The 17,082-nt window shown below is 40.3% G+C and overlaps 1 protein-coding gene across 2 annotated transcripts in view; it reads right to left on the reverse strand.

Moving 5' to 3' along the window:
• Positions 1-17,082, reverse strand: part of TPH2 (tryptophan hydroxylase 2) — a 90,259-nt gene that overhangs the window by 26,032 nt on the left and 47,145 nt on the right. For both annotated transcript variants that reach the window (XM_029954588.1, XM_029954587.1), the window contains exon 8: positions 10,336-10,462. In XM_029954588.1, coding sequence (XP_029810448.1) covers positions 10,336-10,462 — 127 coding nt within the window. The remainder of the gene's footprint in view (positions 1-10,335; positions 10,463-17,082) is intronic.

Consider the following 17,082-nt stretch of genomic DNA (forward strand, 5'->3'; position numbering starts at 1 on the left):
TTGCTCCCCATCAGGTGCTAGGATACTATCCCAGTTTTAAAGAAGACACTTGAGGCACAAAGTGGTAATGTGATTTGCTCCAGAATACAAGTTTAGGAAGTAATAAAGCCGGTACTCATATAAAAAAGACAAGAGATAATGAACGCTGGCAAGGATCTGAAGACAAAAGAACCTTGTTGCCCTGTTAGTAGGAATGTAAATTGGTGTGGCCACTATAGAAGATAGTATAGGAGTTCCTCAAAAAGTTAAAAATATAGCTGCCATATGATTTAGCAATCCTGCTTCTGAATATATATCCAAAAGGAATGAAAACAAGTTATTAAAAAGATATCCACACTCCCATGTATACTGTAGCATTATCCAAAATAGCCATGATACAGAAACAACATAAGTGTCAATCAACAGATGAATGCATAGAGATGTGGTATTCAATGCAGCCCTGAGGAAGAAGGAAATTCTGCCATTTGCCACAAAACGGATGAACCTGGAGGGCATTATGCTAAGTGAGACAGAGAAAGACAAATACTGTATGACCTCACTTATATGTGGACTATAGAAAAGCCAAGCTCTCAGGAACAGAGACTAGACTAGACTGGCGGTTACCAGGAGCTGGGGAGTGAGGGATGTGGGGAGATATCTGTCAAACGGTACAAACCTCCAGTTACAGGATGAATAAGTTCTGGGGATCTTAATGTCCAGCATGATGATTAGAGTTAATACTACTGTATTATGTACTTGAAAGTTGCTAAGAGATTATATCTTCACTTAAAAGAAATGGTAGGGGCGCCTGGGTGGCTCAGGTGGTTAAGCGTCCAACTTCGGCGCAGGTCATGATCTCACGGTTCGTGGGTCCTAGCCCCAGGTCACGCTCTGTGCTGACAGCTCAGAGCCTGGAGTCTGCTTTGGATTCTGTGTCTCCCTCTTTCTCTGACCCTTCCCTGTTCACGCTCTCTCTGTCTCTCAAAATTAATTTTAAAAAAATTTTAATTAAAATTAAAAAAGAAAAAGAAATGCTAATTACATGACATGCTGCAGGTATTAGCTAACTAATCGTACTGCAATATATATCAACTCAGCACATTGTCCGCCTCAAACTTCCACAATGCTCTATGTTAGTCATATCTCAGCCAAGCTGGGGAAAGTGAAGAAAGCTGGCACTCAAGCCCCACTGAACCAGCTTCAGGTTTAGGCCCTCCAACACATCACACCACACCACATACTGCCCACAAAACACCCCAAAAGCAGCTGCATCGAGTGCTGAGAGATTCCAACGGCTGGCTCGTGGTGCTCCTGCATGAATAAAATCAAGTGAGCACAGAGCACACAAACAGAATGAACAGCTACCAAAGCAGCTCTGTTTTTCTGAGTTTTCAAATATCTAAGATAGGTTGTTGGGCTTTTTTTCCCTCGTCTGCAGTTACACAATGGCTCTCGGAAACCCCTAGGATGAAATTTTAAACGACGAAGAAAGATTTGGGTTGCAACAATCCACTGTTGCAAGTGGATTCGTTTCTAACCATAGTGGGCAATGCAGAGCTCACTGTTTTAATTCCAAATAATGGCAGTGTTCTCATCATCATTGATGGCATAGTTCTCAGAAGAGATACAGTCAGAAGGAAGTGTGGTCTTAGAGCACCCAGGCAAAAGAACACTAAGGGAAAACACTGAAAAAGTTAAGCTCTATGGGGCTTGCTAAAGAAATGTAGCACCTTATAGGTTCTACAATTTTTCTATATGCACAGAAGATATACAAAAGAAAGTAATGAGTTGGAATAGATATTATTAACTTTTAATTAAGTTACTCTTAGAAATAACTCACACACCGATCATCTGGCCAAACATCTCAATCAAGAATGTATAAAAGTGCATTCCTTCCAGCTTTTTGTCAGCTTTGTATCAAATAATCGAAACAGCTGAACCAGTTCAAAGACTCCACATGGAATAAATAAGCCTGGGGCTTATTGCGAGCTTTCTGTAGAGATACTAAAATGGTCATTTTTAATGTCATCCATCTTCAGAAAGAAGTAGAGCTGGGTGTAAGTCTTTTAAAAGCATATATAAGCCCCCCACTCCGAGCCAGGTAGAAAAAGATGCGAGCCTGGGAAACAAGCTAATGTCCTCCCACAGGCAGGAAAATATTAATTAGCAATTCATAAACTAAGGTTACCTTTACAAGCACACTTCTAGTGTGAATTATAGTCGATTAGTAGTTGAAGACTGACTACATTTCATTACTGTTCTCAGCATGAGAAAGTCCTAGTTATAACTAGAAATTCAAACACACTTGATTCATGATCATCAAAAGCCCCAATCAATGCAAACTCTTTTACTTGGAACCAATAAATTATTTGTTTTGATAAAATACAAACAGAACCTTATATTACTAATTTCCTGACAATCCTTTTGTGGAAAAAAATTAAGCTCGTGATCAGGTCTCTGTTCACAATGAATTTCCCGTTTCAAAAATCATTCTAGATTTGCATCTCCTAAAGTGTGTGCTTTAGAATATTAATAGCATGGGATGCTAACATGCGTTCCATAAAAAGAGGCTTCTGGAACCATATGATGTATTTTCTTAATTCTCAAGTTCACTGTTTTTACATTTTAACGTTATCATACAAACAATATCAAAAATGTTGCTAACTAAATTTTTGCCCCTTTAAAAAAAGCTATTGAATTAACAGTACGTTTTACAACCAACGGCATCTTAAAACAGAAGAAACATGATAAGTTTGGAGAAATAAGTTTTTTATCACCTGTGGAGATTCACCCTACACATTAACACATTAAAGTCCCTGAAAGCCTTAGTACTTTAACAAACAAAGCTGTTTTCTTTATCTAACTCAGTGTTTCCCCAATATATTTGCCCAGAGATCCCTCCTTTTCTAGAACTCATAATAACATTTCATGAGACTAATGTTCTGGGAACACATTCTGGGAAAGAGTGTTTATTCTTTTATTACCGTTGGCCAAGATTCTTCTCTCATCAGCTTTCCCAAGACCCGGTGACAGAAACCTTCAATCATGAAGTAAAGGTAAATATATGTCAGGGTTGACAGAACTGAATGGATGACCTAAAACTCTCTGTAGAGAGAAAATTCCAAGTAGGCCAGAGGCCGATTTATTCTGCTTGGAAACATGTGAGGTATATTCATACTGATTGCTTTCTCCTACAAATGATGCACGGCTCTGTCTGTTTCAAACGCCTTTATGATGTGAGAAATGAATAGACTGAGTTGAAACTATCTGCATGGTAGGATGGGCCGCACCGCTGGGTGGGAAGCACCACTCGGTGGAGCACCCCTTTACATTTCCCACCACTGGGAAGGAAGAGAAATCAATATTTTTCTAGGACTTGATCAGCAAATTTCTGTTTATGCTTCCAATAAAATTGGATAATATAAGTCACGTGGTCAAAGAGCAGGTAGCAGGGGAGTTTGAGAGCAGACACTCAAAACACAACCAATGACATGGCGCTCAGAGATGCAAACATCCACTTCCAGGCCCAGACTAAGTCCTAAATAAACCCATCTCATATCACACATCTCCTGATACTATGTGAATCCAGCGGGTAGAAAAAGTATCAAATACAGAAATAAGACTGGAAGATTACAGTCTTTTGAATGACATATTCAAGCATTGTCTAATAGGCCCACCAGCCTCTCAGGTCAACCGACCCACCTGGACTAGTAGCACCAGCAGTGCCTGGGATCTTGTTAGAAACGCCAGGTCTCAGAGGGCACCTGAGTGGCTCAGTCAGTTGAATGTCCAACTCTTGGTTTTGGCTCAGGTCATGAACTCACAGTTTCATGAGATTGAGCCCTGAGTTGGGCTCTCGCTGGCAGCACAGAGCCTGCTTGGGATTCTCTCTCTCTCAATTTCTATCTCTCTGTCCCTCCCCTGCTCATATTGTCTCTGTCTCTCTCAAAATAAGTAAACTTTAAAAAAATTAGAAACAAAAACAAACAAACAACGCCAGATCTCAGGTCCCATTTTCGACCTACCTGACCAATATCTGCCTTTTAACAAGATCCCTAGGTTATTTTATCTACATTATGGTTTGAGCAGCATTAATCGAGGGAATGTAACCTTTCCCAACTTCCTATTTACTACTCATTAGGGTCCAAATGTTGCGAAGTGAGATGGTAACTTGTGAAGATGGGTAAATAGCAAGTTATTTTTTGTCCACTAGACATGCAAATGATTTCCACCTGGGAGAAAAGACAACTTCAAGGTTATGGAGTTTTTAGCCATAGAACATAAACGATTTTGCACCTTATTCCAGGATTCTCTCTTTCAGGGACAATCTCAAATTCTTTCAGGTCTGTCTCTCAAATTCTTCCTTGAGCTGTAGTTATCATCCTGTTTTTCCCTCATTAAAGAGTTAAATAAACCTTTGACACGTACTCAGCACACATGCATGGCAATCATGCTTGTATCCGTTTGCGGTTTAATTTGAAATCCATCATCTCTCAACAGCGATAGGATACTTCTCTCTAATGAACACTGCGATAGCCACCTTTTCTTAGGAGAAATCGTCAGCAAACAGCAATTAAGAACTTCCACTGTGACAAGAGATGAATCTAGCGTGTGTTGGTTCCTCCAGGATGGTAGGTCTAACAAGGGCTGAGGACTGACAGCCTAGCTCTGCTTCAGCTTGACGACATGGTTTGTAGCCCAAGGACATTTTGTTTTATTTTAATTTCTGGATATGAAGGCCTTTAGATGTAATGTGCATTCCCCAGTTCTCCACAGGCGCCTACACTCCTTATTATCGTATATCAGGCTGTTTCACACATGTTTGCTACCTATCTGGCCCCTGAAGGCATTTAAGTTTACAATCCTTAAAGAAGACACTAATCTATTAAATCCACTTAAGCCAGCACTACGTGGGAAATGGCTCGTCTCAAAATCATAGCACACTCCAAGCAGCCCTTCCTGGGAATACTTTTGCATATCTATCATGCACAGACTCTGGACAGCTATGATGAGTATAAAAAGAGTGCAGCTGCCAAAACTGTGGCCTTATTCATTATCCACCAGAGGGCAAATTATTTACATGTATAACAATGCATTTGAAATACATTTACCAAGCACCATCATCAATTTCTTCAGATACAAAAGAGTTTCGTTTAAATGGTTTTCAGAGCATAGAAACCACTGGCCACATAAACAGCAGAGATAGCTTCATTGTCAAAACTGAGCATTATTAAAATGTCAAAATGAATACCATGCAGAAATACAGCAAGAAGAGGCAATATCGCCATAGGCAAATAGTCTGGTCCCTCTGAAATCAGACCCAGAAGTTCAAAAGCAGCTCTGGACGAAACAGAGTTTAGTGGTGGCCAATTAGTCCTCCTGGACGTTGTTTTCTTCCTTGGATGGATTTGGGGACAGCACATCACAGAAAGTTATTAAGTGTCTGCTTTCACTCCCTGTTTCCTAAGTGCTTAAATTCACTAAACAAGGAAAAGCAGGCACTATATAAACAGAGTCATTAATAATATAAATCTCACCTAGAGTAAAAGAATAATATGGCCTGTCTCATTGTGCTGCATAAATAGTGATTTCCGTGGTTTTCCATTTGTCCTCTCTATGGATTTTTCTCCTTTGGTACATCTCATCTCTCATTTTACTCCAGTACGTCTTCAGGGGACTTAATGGGAACAACTTTGAGGAAGTCAGCTAATAACACATCCATTTCTCATCTGGACAGCTGAGAGGCCTCTCCAGCCACCACTATTCCCCTTACCACTGGACTTTTTACACCTCCCCGTGAGCCCGTAGTCAGCCCTTAATTTCTTAGTCTTTGCAACTGGGTCACTAAACTGGCTTTCAGCTACAGTGTATGGCTTAAGGGTTATTAATATGCACGTTATCCAACAGGTTATATATTCCAGGGTTTACTTTGAAATGGCCTGGCTGAAACCTGGTTCCTAAACCACCTTCCAGCAGTTTTCCATTCACTTTGTTTTTGACTGCGAGATGGGTTGTGGTTTCTGAAGTCAGCGGCAGTTTTAGGAGCATTTCAGGGAAAAGCCCCCTAGCCTCCTCACACCGTGAGTCTCTCCTCTGCACCCCCCACATCACACAGGAAAAGCGTTCCAAATTTCTCTTTGATCTACGAAACACTTTTCTTTTTTCTTTTTATTAAATGTTTGTATTTATTTATTTTGAAGGGGTAGGGGCAGAAAGAGAGGGAGAGAGCGAATCCCAAGCAGGCTCTGCACGGTCAGTACAGAGTCTGACGTGGGGCTCCATCTCACAAATGGAAAAATCGTGACTTGAGCCAAGATCAAGAGTCAGACCCTCAACAAACGGAGTGCCCCTGCAATACACATTTCAGAGTAGACAGGAAGAGTCTATAAAGCTGGAAGGAACTGGAATCACAAGGCTTGTGAGAGGTGGGAAATCGAAGGGAGCTGGGGTGAGGGCACATGCAATATGAGGAAAAGAGAAATGAGTAGATCAGGCAACACTGTAGTGAGTCCCCCCTCCCCCCCGTCCCCCATCAACTCTCCACTGCATTTAGAAGAGATTCAAGATCTTTGCGTTAAGGTGTTTTGCAAGTTTATACTCTCTTGGGTTTTGTTTTGTTTTCTTAACAGTCAAAGCTACTGCTAGATTCCAGGCAGGATTCTAGTCTCCTTTGGGGGACACTTGATCCTGCTTAACCTGTCCCAAGCTACCTCCTACATAGAAATGAACCTGTCTTGTGTGGAATTTAAGAAACACAACAGACAAACATAGGGGAAGGGAAAGAAAAATCAGACAAAAACAGAGAGGGAGGCAAATCATAAGAGACTCTTAAACACAGAGAACAACTGAGGGTTGCTGAAGGAGAGGGTGGAGGGTGGGCTAAATGGGTGCCGGGCACTAAGGAGGGCACCTGTGATGAGCACTGGGTGTCGTATGTAAATGATGAATCACTGAATTCTACTCCTGAAACCATTAGTACACTATATGTCAACTAACAGGGACTTAAATAAAAATATTTTTAAAAAGAAGAAATAAAACTGTTTGCTGGCCTCTGCTCCCAGTTCTGAACCCCAGGCTCCACCACTGAATTCAGAATTCAAACAAATTTGGAAGCTTCACCTTAAATCCACTTCTTCGGCATAACTTCTCACATATATTAATAAAAGCTCACACTAACTTGGATTTTCCATATTTTTGTGTACAAGGTCAAAAGCAATATGAGGAAAAGAGAAATGAGTAGATGCATGTAGTACCTTTTTGTCTTTTTCCTATTCCTACCTCAGGGTACCTAGGATTCTTTAGCCATTTAAAGACTAAAGCCATTTAAAGACTGTTGATTGGCTTTTGCAGAAATATGTGTATATTCCAGGTTAAAAAAAATGAAAAAAAAAGAGAGAAAAAAGCATGATTAATGACCTAATGATCTCTAACAGACAGAAGCATTTTTAGCTGTTGGAGCTAGGCAATCATAGCCAAGGGTATTGGAATCATGCTAAGGAATGTAAATTCCAAAAGAAAACATATCCATCGTACAAATTTACTGGTCCTAGTAGAACAGGTTTCAAGATACAGTAATTGGTTTTTTCTTGCAAATGTAAGAATAGAAACAAAAAATAATGCTCCCCCCAAAAATGTCCTGCCATAATCCCTAGAATATATTATTAAGAATATGGACGATGCAATGGTGAGATTATTGTGAATTATCCAGCAGGGCCCAATCTAACCACATAAGTCCTTAAAAACAAAACCACTTTCCCAGCTTCAGGCAGTGAAGAGAGATGTGGCAATGGCAGAAAGATCAGAGAGTTGCAATGTTGCTGGCTTTGAAGACAGAGGAAGAGGGCCATGAGCCAAGGAATGCAGGCAACCTCTCGATGCTCAAAAAAGCAAAGAAACAGATTCTCCCCTGGGGCCTCCAGAGAGGAGCACTGCCCTGTTGACACCTTAATTTTATTTCCTTTAATGTTTATTTTTTGAGAGAGAGAGAGAGAGAGAGAGAGAGAGCGTGCGTGTGCGCACATGAAAGCATGGGGAAGGGCAAAGAGAGGGAAAGAGAGAGAAGCCCAAGCAGGCTCTGTGTTGTCAGCCAGACACAGGGCTCGGTCCCATGAACCATGAGATCATGAGCTAAGCCAAAATCAAAAGTTGGTCACCTAACCACCTGAGCCACCCAGGTGCCCCAACACCTTAATTTTAGCTCCATATTTTTGTGTACAAGGTGAATGTGGCTGACATAAACAACATGTGATCAAGTCAGAGAAGTCATTACAACTTCCTCCCCTCATTGATTTCTCTCTTTCTCCTCCTCCCCCTCCCCATTACTTGCTCTAGAGAAAGTGGTTTGCCAATAGCCACATGAGTGAACTCTTCCAGCAGAAGATTCCCAAATCTTCAGATAAATTGCAACCCTAGCCCACATCTTGACAACAATCACAGGAGCATCCTTGATCCAGAACCACTCGGCTAATAATAAATGGTCGCTGTTTCAAGCCACGAGGTTTTGGAGTTATTTGCTATGCAGTAATAGATAGCCAATATACATGAGGTACAACCCCTAGGGCAGAGGTTGCAAATTGGAAGTCAAGATCCTGATTCTGTCTACAAATATATTTTCCTCAGTTCATAATGTTTTTTATGGGCCAAAATCTTAAAATAATTTAAATCCATTTAGAAATCTAGATTTCTAGTCTCTCTCAAACATTTGGAGATCTGACAACACGAAGGCTGCACTCTTGTCTGGCAGCTATGAGTGGACACTGAGGACCTGCCTTTGGCAGTAGGCTCTCTCAGGTTCATTGAGTCCCCATTAACCCACTAATTATTCATCTCTGCATCAACACTAACAGCCTGGCTTTTGCGCTGCTGCTTCTCTTACATTAGAAAAATATTTCTCATTTCTTGTATCTCTATGAAAACTAGGAAACAAAAGATGAACTGAAAGGGCTAGTTGTCTTAAAAAATCTAGGAGGGGCGAGTGGGTGGCTGCATGAGTTAAGCATCCAATTCTTGATTTCGGCTCAGGTCATGAGCTCACAGTCGTGAGACAGAGCCTGCCATTGGGCTCCATGCCCAGTGTGGAACCTGCTTAAGATTCTCTTGCAGGGCACCTGGGTGGCTGAGTCGGGTAAGTGTCCGACTTTGGCTCAGGTCATGATCTCACAGGTCGTGAGTTGGAATCCCACGTCGAGCCCTGTGCTGACAGCTCAGAGCCTGGAGCCTGCTTCAGATTCTATGTCTCCCTCTCTCTCTGCTCCTCCCCTGCTTGCACTCTGTCTCTGTCTCTCTCAAAAATAAATAAACACTAAAAAAAATTTTTTTAAGATACCCTCTCTCCCTCTGTGCTCACACACATGTGCTTCTCTCTCAAAACAAAAAAGTTTTTGAAAAGAAATCTAGAGCACATATTTCTTGGTAGAAGTGAAGAATATCCCTACATGCCTAATGTGACATCAATGTGTATCTACAGCAAACACACACAACTTAAGATTCCATTTTTAATTCCTCTGGTATTTTTATTCATTTAGGTAAACGGACTGGCCCTTCTAAGTGAGTATGCTAAAGCTGTTCTTTCTTACCCTGAACTCTTTGAAATGAGTGAGGTTAAGGTAAGGTGGATAAGCTTGCTAGTTTGCATCTTAAAGGAAGCCATCAACATGACATTTTTCCCTCTAACATTGCTTGTTTTGAGAAAAACCTTATTGAGAACATAGTAGTTATTAAATCTTTTTCTGGTTTTGTACTTATAATAATTGTTTAGCTTAAGCTTCTTATGGCTGACTCAAATTGTGTCTGACCACAGCCATATTGACTAATCAGTGACAATATCAGGTACAACACCTACTTTTTCATAAATGCATCACTTTTACTATTCCTAATGTTTTTCTAGGAAAAAAACACTGAACTACAACAGGAGCCAACAAATTTCAGCACACAAGCCAAACCTGGCCCGCTGCCAGCTTTTATAAATAAAGTTTTATTGGAACATAGCTGCCATTCGCGCATTTACATACTGCCTCTGGCTGCATCACAGTGACTGAACTGAGTAGTTGTGACAGAAACCTGATGAGCTGCAAGTCCAAAATATTTACTCTTTAACCACTCCTTGAACAAGAATAAAATATAATCATCTTATATTATATGATGGTTATATATATTATATTGATAGTTATATCTTATATAATGGTTGATAAGCTAAGAACACATTGTACTTCAAAAGAACACAATGCAGGAATCATTGAAGTCACCATGTCTTCTCAGTAATATTTGCTTTATATCATCATGAATAACTCTTACAGCTTTCTTTATCTTACAAATGAATATAAATAGAACAGTCTTTTAAATTGAAAATGAACTCACGGTGGCTAGTTTCTGAACATCTTCATCTGATGCTCCCAGAGATGCCAGGCCTATTTCTTGTGAAAACTGAGCAAACTTAGGATCTGCGAGTAGTGGAACATGCCCCAGGAGTTCGTGACATGTGTCTCTGACAAGGAAAACAACACAAAAATATGTTATACAGGAAGTTCAAACTATCACTGGTAGAACAAGACTTAAAATCCTAATTATAACCTTGTTACTATGATCAATTACTATTACCAAATTTCATCACTTCTAAAACATGTATCACCTTTTAACATCTCTGAAATCTAGAAGCACCTTACAATTCATGGCATCTTAAATTATATAATACATGATATTTTTAATAAGTTGATAGCAACTACTATTTTCAAGTGCTTGCCATATGCCAACCACATGGTAAGTGTCTTATTACAAATATTATCTCTTTTAACCATCAAGGGAAACTTAGAGAATTAAAGTAACTTCTTAGTGCAAAAGCCTATGGAGCAGGGATGGGTGATCTGCGGTCACAGGCCAATCTGGCCCACTCCCTATTTTTGTAAATAAAGTTTAATTGGAACACAGCCATGCCCATTCATTTATATATTGTCTGTGGCGCCTTTTGACTAGAACTTTAGAGTTGAGTAGTTGTGACTGAGACCATATGGCCCGTAAAGCCTGAAATATTTACTAGCTGGCCCTTCACAGACAAAGTTTGCTATAAGGATAAAGCCAAAATTTTAATCCAGCTTATGGTGATTTCTAAACTGTTGCTTTTAACACTTAAGTTGCACCGCCTGCCATGTTTGCAGACACTGGGAAACAGCAGAGGGATTGTATTGTCATCATCAAAGTGGCTTTTCCCATAAACAACTTATCTGCCTATAACACAAGCAACTCTCGTGAGCCTGCACGTTGGAAAACCTTCGCAGCCCTCTGCTTTGGGCAGCCTAAACGAGGTAATAGGAGAAGCTTAGGTCTGTTCTCATTTGCCTGAGCTTCCATTTAGAGCCAAATGACCAGGCAAAGGCAAGTATGTGTCACAGTGAAGCAAGGCAGATGCTTTCCTGAGTCACTGCCATGAATCACACACCGTTCCCCGATACCAAGCTGTATTGGAATGAATTCTCCTCTGACTCTCCGGGAATGGATCAAGAAGCTGTGATACTTTATTTTCTTGACGAAAAGTAATTAGCCAGGTAGTATTTGAAAGATGTTTCCTGATCTCGCCTGGCCTCCTCTGAAATGTATCACTTCTATAATATAAATGCCAGGCACTACCACTATTATTATAAGTATAAAGTACATGGAGCGATTATGTGGTTGAAGCAAGGGAATGGTGGTCAAGGGCACAAGATTGATGCCCATATAAAACAGATGGCATTACTCAATCACAAAATCTTGTTCCCACAACTCAAACCACATCCCCAGCCTTGGGTAGCCACTTCACAGATACATCAGGTTGAAAGGGTAGCCAAATGAGAGTATGTAGACAGTATATTAAAAGAAATTCCCAATTTATTCCCTGTCAGTTGTGTGCCAATAGCTTTCTGAATTTGTGGAAAAGAACACATAGCAGTTACTCTCCAATCATATTACTTAAGGCAGAGAATCAGACTCATTGGATTCTAGGGTATAAGGAGAATTCAAATATTATCTGAGCCCTTTGTTTGACCTATAAAGAAATTAAAAACAGAAGAGAAAAAAGAAAGCTAACATATTCTGAGCTCCTATTATATGTTGGGTACTACACTAAATTTTCTTATATCATATTAGTAATGTATCTGTACCTACAAAGAAGTCTTATTATTCCCATTTGATAAATGTAGAAACTAAAATTCATATAAATTTAAATCTCTTTCCAAGATCACACTCTTAATAAAAGACAGACAAGATTTGAAATCAAATTCCTCCGACTTAAACAACTGTCCTCTTTTCGCTCTGCCGTTTTAACTGGCAGATATGGAGGAAACAAGACGGGATGGGTGAGAGGCACGGCTTACATGGTTGGGAGAGAGCTTAATCAAATTGGTTAGCACAAGTGAAAATGTACTCGGTATGTGGTGAGCCTCTTTTCTGGCCACTTCGTGGCCCTCAATTTCTTGAGGAGCCTTTTTTAAAAATATCTATGACTGGGTCCTACCTAAAACCAATACAGTCAGAGTCTCTGGGACAGACCAGAGCACCTGCACTCGTCTAAAAGTGCTGAGGGTGCTAATACGGCACAGCCAAGGTGCAGAACCACTGTCAGAACAGGCGACGCTCTGGAGCTCAACCAGCAGGCTGCAAGCTGCAAGGGCTTGAAACTAATGCTCAGTGTGCTTGTGTAATCGTGAGCTGCTCAAATTTAATTCCACTGAAATGACATCGTAATACCAGGGAATAATGAAAGGTGGTAAAAGATAGTTCGCTAGGTAGCTAATTGCTTCTTCATGTGCATTTGATTCAGTTAAAGGTCTAATACTTCTTTCCTGGGAGTGGAGCCTATAGATGTGCTCCTGTGATCAGTTTTTAAAAGGCCATGCAGTCTGCACTGATGTTGGAATTAGGACTGAGAGGCCCACCATGGGTAAATCTGAATACCTCCATTGTGGCCTGTAGTGTAAATACTAAAGTACCCCTCTTGATCCAGGCAGAATAAAATGACAATAATAATTCCAAATTTACACCAGATGTCAAACTGTGGGGAAGTAGTGAAGGTGACATAAACAAACAAGGTAAGCAGAAACTAACATAGTGCCGATCGTGACCAATGCATATTGAAGGCATACTATGGGCCAGGTACTGCAAGAAGGCTACTGCAGAGGGCAGTCTTCTATCTACCTCGATACTCATGGAATTCAAAATGTAAAGACAGAAGCAAAAGTGAAAAGATGGTAACTAAAAAGGAAAAAAAAAAAAGGAAATACTAAGATCCAAAGACATTAAGGAGTCAATTCCCTATAATAAAAAAGGAGCTATTGCCTAGATTCTAAGTTAAGGTGTCATTATCAGAAACCTAGAACTCTCAGCCAACTTAAGAAGCTTTAATTGCATTACAATGACAAGGTAATCCAATTATATGGAGAAAAGGATGAAAGAAATAAACCTGACACAAAGAAATCATACAATACGGCAGAATATACTATTTCCTGAAGAAGGAAAGCCTGAAGCAAGATGTCTAACAGAATTACTAACTGAGCGTGAGAGATGCCCTTTGCCCTGTGAGAAGTAGAAGTGACCTGTGCTGTGGCTCAGTAGTCTGTGTCTTCTCCTCAGCTCCGTGTCCACACAGAGACGCTGAGAAAGACCTGAGGCTCAGATTCCTGAGCAAGTATGCATGCAGCATGGATAATATGAACAGCAAGCCCGCTTCTCATTGAGCCAAGAATCTGAACACCTGCATTTCAAGACCAGAGACAAGGTCATAGTCTTTCATGACTTTGGTGCAACATTCTCAGAAATTAACACCAGATCGTTCCCTATCCCAGTCTTTGACTTAGACGCGAGACATAGACAAAGGTAACAAAAGTGCCCAGAAACTCTTCAAGAAAACAGCAAAGAGAGACTTTTAATGTTGCTAATAAAAGCAATTACTTAGCTTTGAAAAACTGACATTTTCTTTAGTTTCTTTGACACCGAAGGATCTAGAGGTTTGGATTGACTATGATTTTTAGAGGCTGAAAAAAGTTCCAGACTGTTGGGAGTCTGAAGGAAAAGACTGAGTTTTGTCTCCAACCTTTGTATTAATTAGGTGCTGTTGGGCTGAAATCATGCCATTTCACCCTGTTTTACAAAGAGCAACAGTGATTCTGTCTGCATATAAAGTAGTTCATGATCCCTCCATTGGTTGTATTGTCCACAGCTGGACCCCTGAGTATCTAATTATGAACAAGGTTCCAAGGTGAGTCCACAACTCTTGCCTTATCACACCAGATCGCTCTAAAAAGATTCAATTATTTGGCTATAATTGCACCTGTCAGCACATGCTGCCTCCAATCTCCACATCGGCAAACTTTTCTCTTTTTAACTCACATCCTTTGATGCATTTTCGCCTGAATAATGCTTTTCAGAAGGCTTTTCACAAAAGTGCTCTGTTCACTGGAAATGTAGGACCTTTCAAAACTGTTAACACTGTAAAACATCATGTCTCCTTTTGAAAAAAAAAAAAAAGAAAAGAAAAGCTAGAGCTGATATCAGACTCTAAACTTTTGCTGCTCTAAATTGGAATCTTCTCTGATAAGCCCTGTTAGTAGGATTCGAAAGCCTGCTGAAATGGGCCCACAAAAGGGCCGGGCAAAATGTCTCCGGGGAATTCTTAAATCATTCTAAGAAGGTTGCGATCATCTTGCTGCAGGAAAATAGGGTCCTGGTTGTTAAGTTCACATTCAAAATGAATCTGGCATTTTTCTCCTCTTATCAGCTTTCAAAGCTGACTCCTCATGCTACGTGTTGAACAACTCCTTTTTTATTTCTGCTGTAAATTAAAGCCTTTAGGACGCAGTGAGCCAGCATCCAACATTTGCTTCCCATCTGAAGTCAGTGCATCTGTCTTTTAAGCCCTATTTCTATAGTTTTTGTTTGTTCTAAATGACACAGAAGCCAACACTTTAGCTAAATCATGAAGGGAAGGAAAGCAAGATGAGTGGGCAGGGTGAGGAGTTCACACTGGTGAAAAGATGCTGGAAGATGAGCTGGAAGGCAAAACTGGGTATCTTTTTCAGCTTTCACACAACATTTGGTGGGTGAGTGCAAGTAATCTGGGCTAACACTCAGGGACACATCGAAAAGGGGGTGACTTAGTTTGTTTTCACTAAACTGAGGAGACAGTAACAGGACTTCATTTGGTATCGAGGCAACTTTGCTTCAGTGATAGCCTTGGAGCCAAATACGGAGTTCCTTTGGTTTAGATTTAAAATAGCATACTGTAAAATCTGGCCCAGAAAGAATTTTAGGCAGTCCTTCTGATCACTCCCTCTTCTATCCCTATCACAGTATAGATAAATAGATATGTGGCCCTCTTTCTATGAAGCTGAGCACTTGGAGATTGCCCTGAAAGAAATCTTTACTTTTTTCCCCCTAGGAATCATGAGGAATGCCACCAATGTCACTCTTGTTCACTACAATTCTTCTGAGATCGAAAGAAGACATCATACTTCTCTTTTCTGAAATTTCGTTCAGGAAGCATTTATTGTATGCCTATTATGTACCAAGTACTCTGCTAGGAACTGAGGTTTAAAAGTAAGTAAGACATAATCCTAGAATAACTCTCAGCAAAGTCACCTTATGGTTCCATAAAAGGGCAAACAACAAGTACTAACTTCCCTGACCCAGTGAGAGACATAGTTTGCAGCTCTTACCGTACCATAAAAGGGTTGCAAGGGAAACTACTGATATGTCTTTAGTTCCCCCATCATCCCAGAAATTTCTTATTCCCTGAAAAAATAAGGGATTTTTAATTGGAACTTTAATTCTTTCCCTGCCCCCTCCCCAAATCTCACTAAATATTAAGGACATGGATAACATAATGGCTAGAAGTACATAGTCTGAAGTCAGACCCAAGTCCATTTCCCACATTCCTGCATAGGCAAAGGACATAGAGCAGTTCTGTGCAATAGGACTTTCTGCAGTGATGGAAATATTCTATATCTGCATTGTCCAGTATGGTAGCCACTTGAAATGTGGCTAGCACTACTGAGGAACTAAATTTATAGTTAGTTAATTTTAATTAATAAACTTACATAGCCACATCTCTACCACATTAGACAGCACAGATGTACTGTTTGCTCATCTTTCAGAACGGAGATTATATGGGTCCCTATCTCACAGAGTTCTTAAAGTAGTAAGATAACACATAGAAAACAGAATGTCCCAACAAGTTATGTATCACTAGTCATATTATATTAAATTATACTGACACCTACATCTACTGTACCTCAGTAAGTTTGCCCTTTTGGAATATATTTCATCACTTAAACAAGAACAAGTAATCCTCTCCAGGACTGATGTCATGTCATGTTCGTCTTGGGGCACCTGCCACATAATAGATGCTCAGTAACTGCTGTTTCAACTCAACTGAACAGAGCAGTGATGATGGGGCTTTCTGTCTTCGTTAAGAGGTAAATCCAAGTGAATCACAAGTACGGTTTTCCTAATTTCCCATGTAGCATAAGGGCACTGAACTAGGTCTTGGTTTTGCTTTTTCCCAGGGAACCATAGGGAAATGACCTGACTTCTTTGAACTTTGGATTTGCCACCTGTAACATGGGGACAGTCCTGCCTCCCTCCTAAAGATGAGTGGAATGATGTCCGCCCAACAGAACTTGTGTAGGAAATATAGATCTCTTCTTCCTTTTCTTTCATGGTAGTTTCTGTACCAATCAATAAATGTAATTCTCTGCACAGCAATGAAAAGGTATGACCAGTGGTTACCTATTCCTTGCCTAATATTCAATCACTTTGAATTTCTTCTTCTGAACTTGCAATGTAAAAATGCGAATATTTCTGGAAAATAAATTATCCCAGGCCATCTCAGTCTTCCACACCTGAATTTGCATAAATGAGCTTCTCCTTGATACTACACGGCACCGAGGGAACGTGAATGGTGGCTCAGGTGTGGTGTTAATCAAACCTTGGAGGTGGGTAAGAAGGAATCCTGCTTTGAATCCAATACCGATATTTATATATATTTGAAGGCTTTACCCCAAGTCACTACAGATAACAGCCAAAAAGAACAGAAACAGAGCTCCAGCAAGCACTTAGGTACAAGTTGGGTTTAAATGCACA

The sequence above is a fragment of the Suricata suricatta genome, chromosome 10 (assembly GCF_006229205.1).
Source record: "Suricata suricatta isolate VVHF042 chromosome 10, meerkat_22Aug2017_6uvM2_HiC, whole genome shotgun sequence".
In the NCBI taxonomy this organism is placed as follows: domain Eukaryota; kingdom Metazoa; phylum Chordata; class Mammalia; order Carnivora; family Herpestidae; genus Suricata; species Suricata suricatta.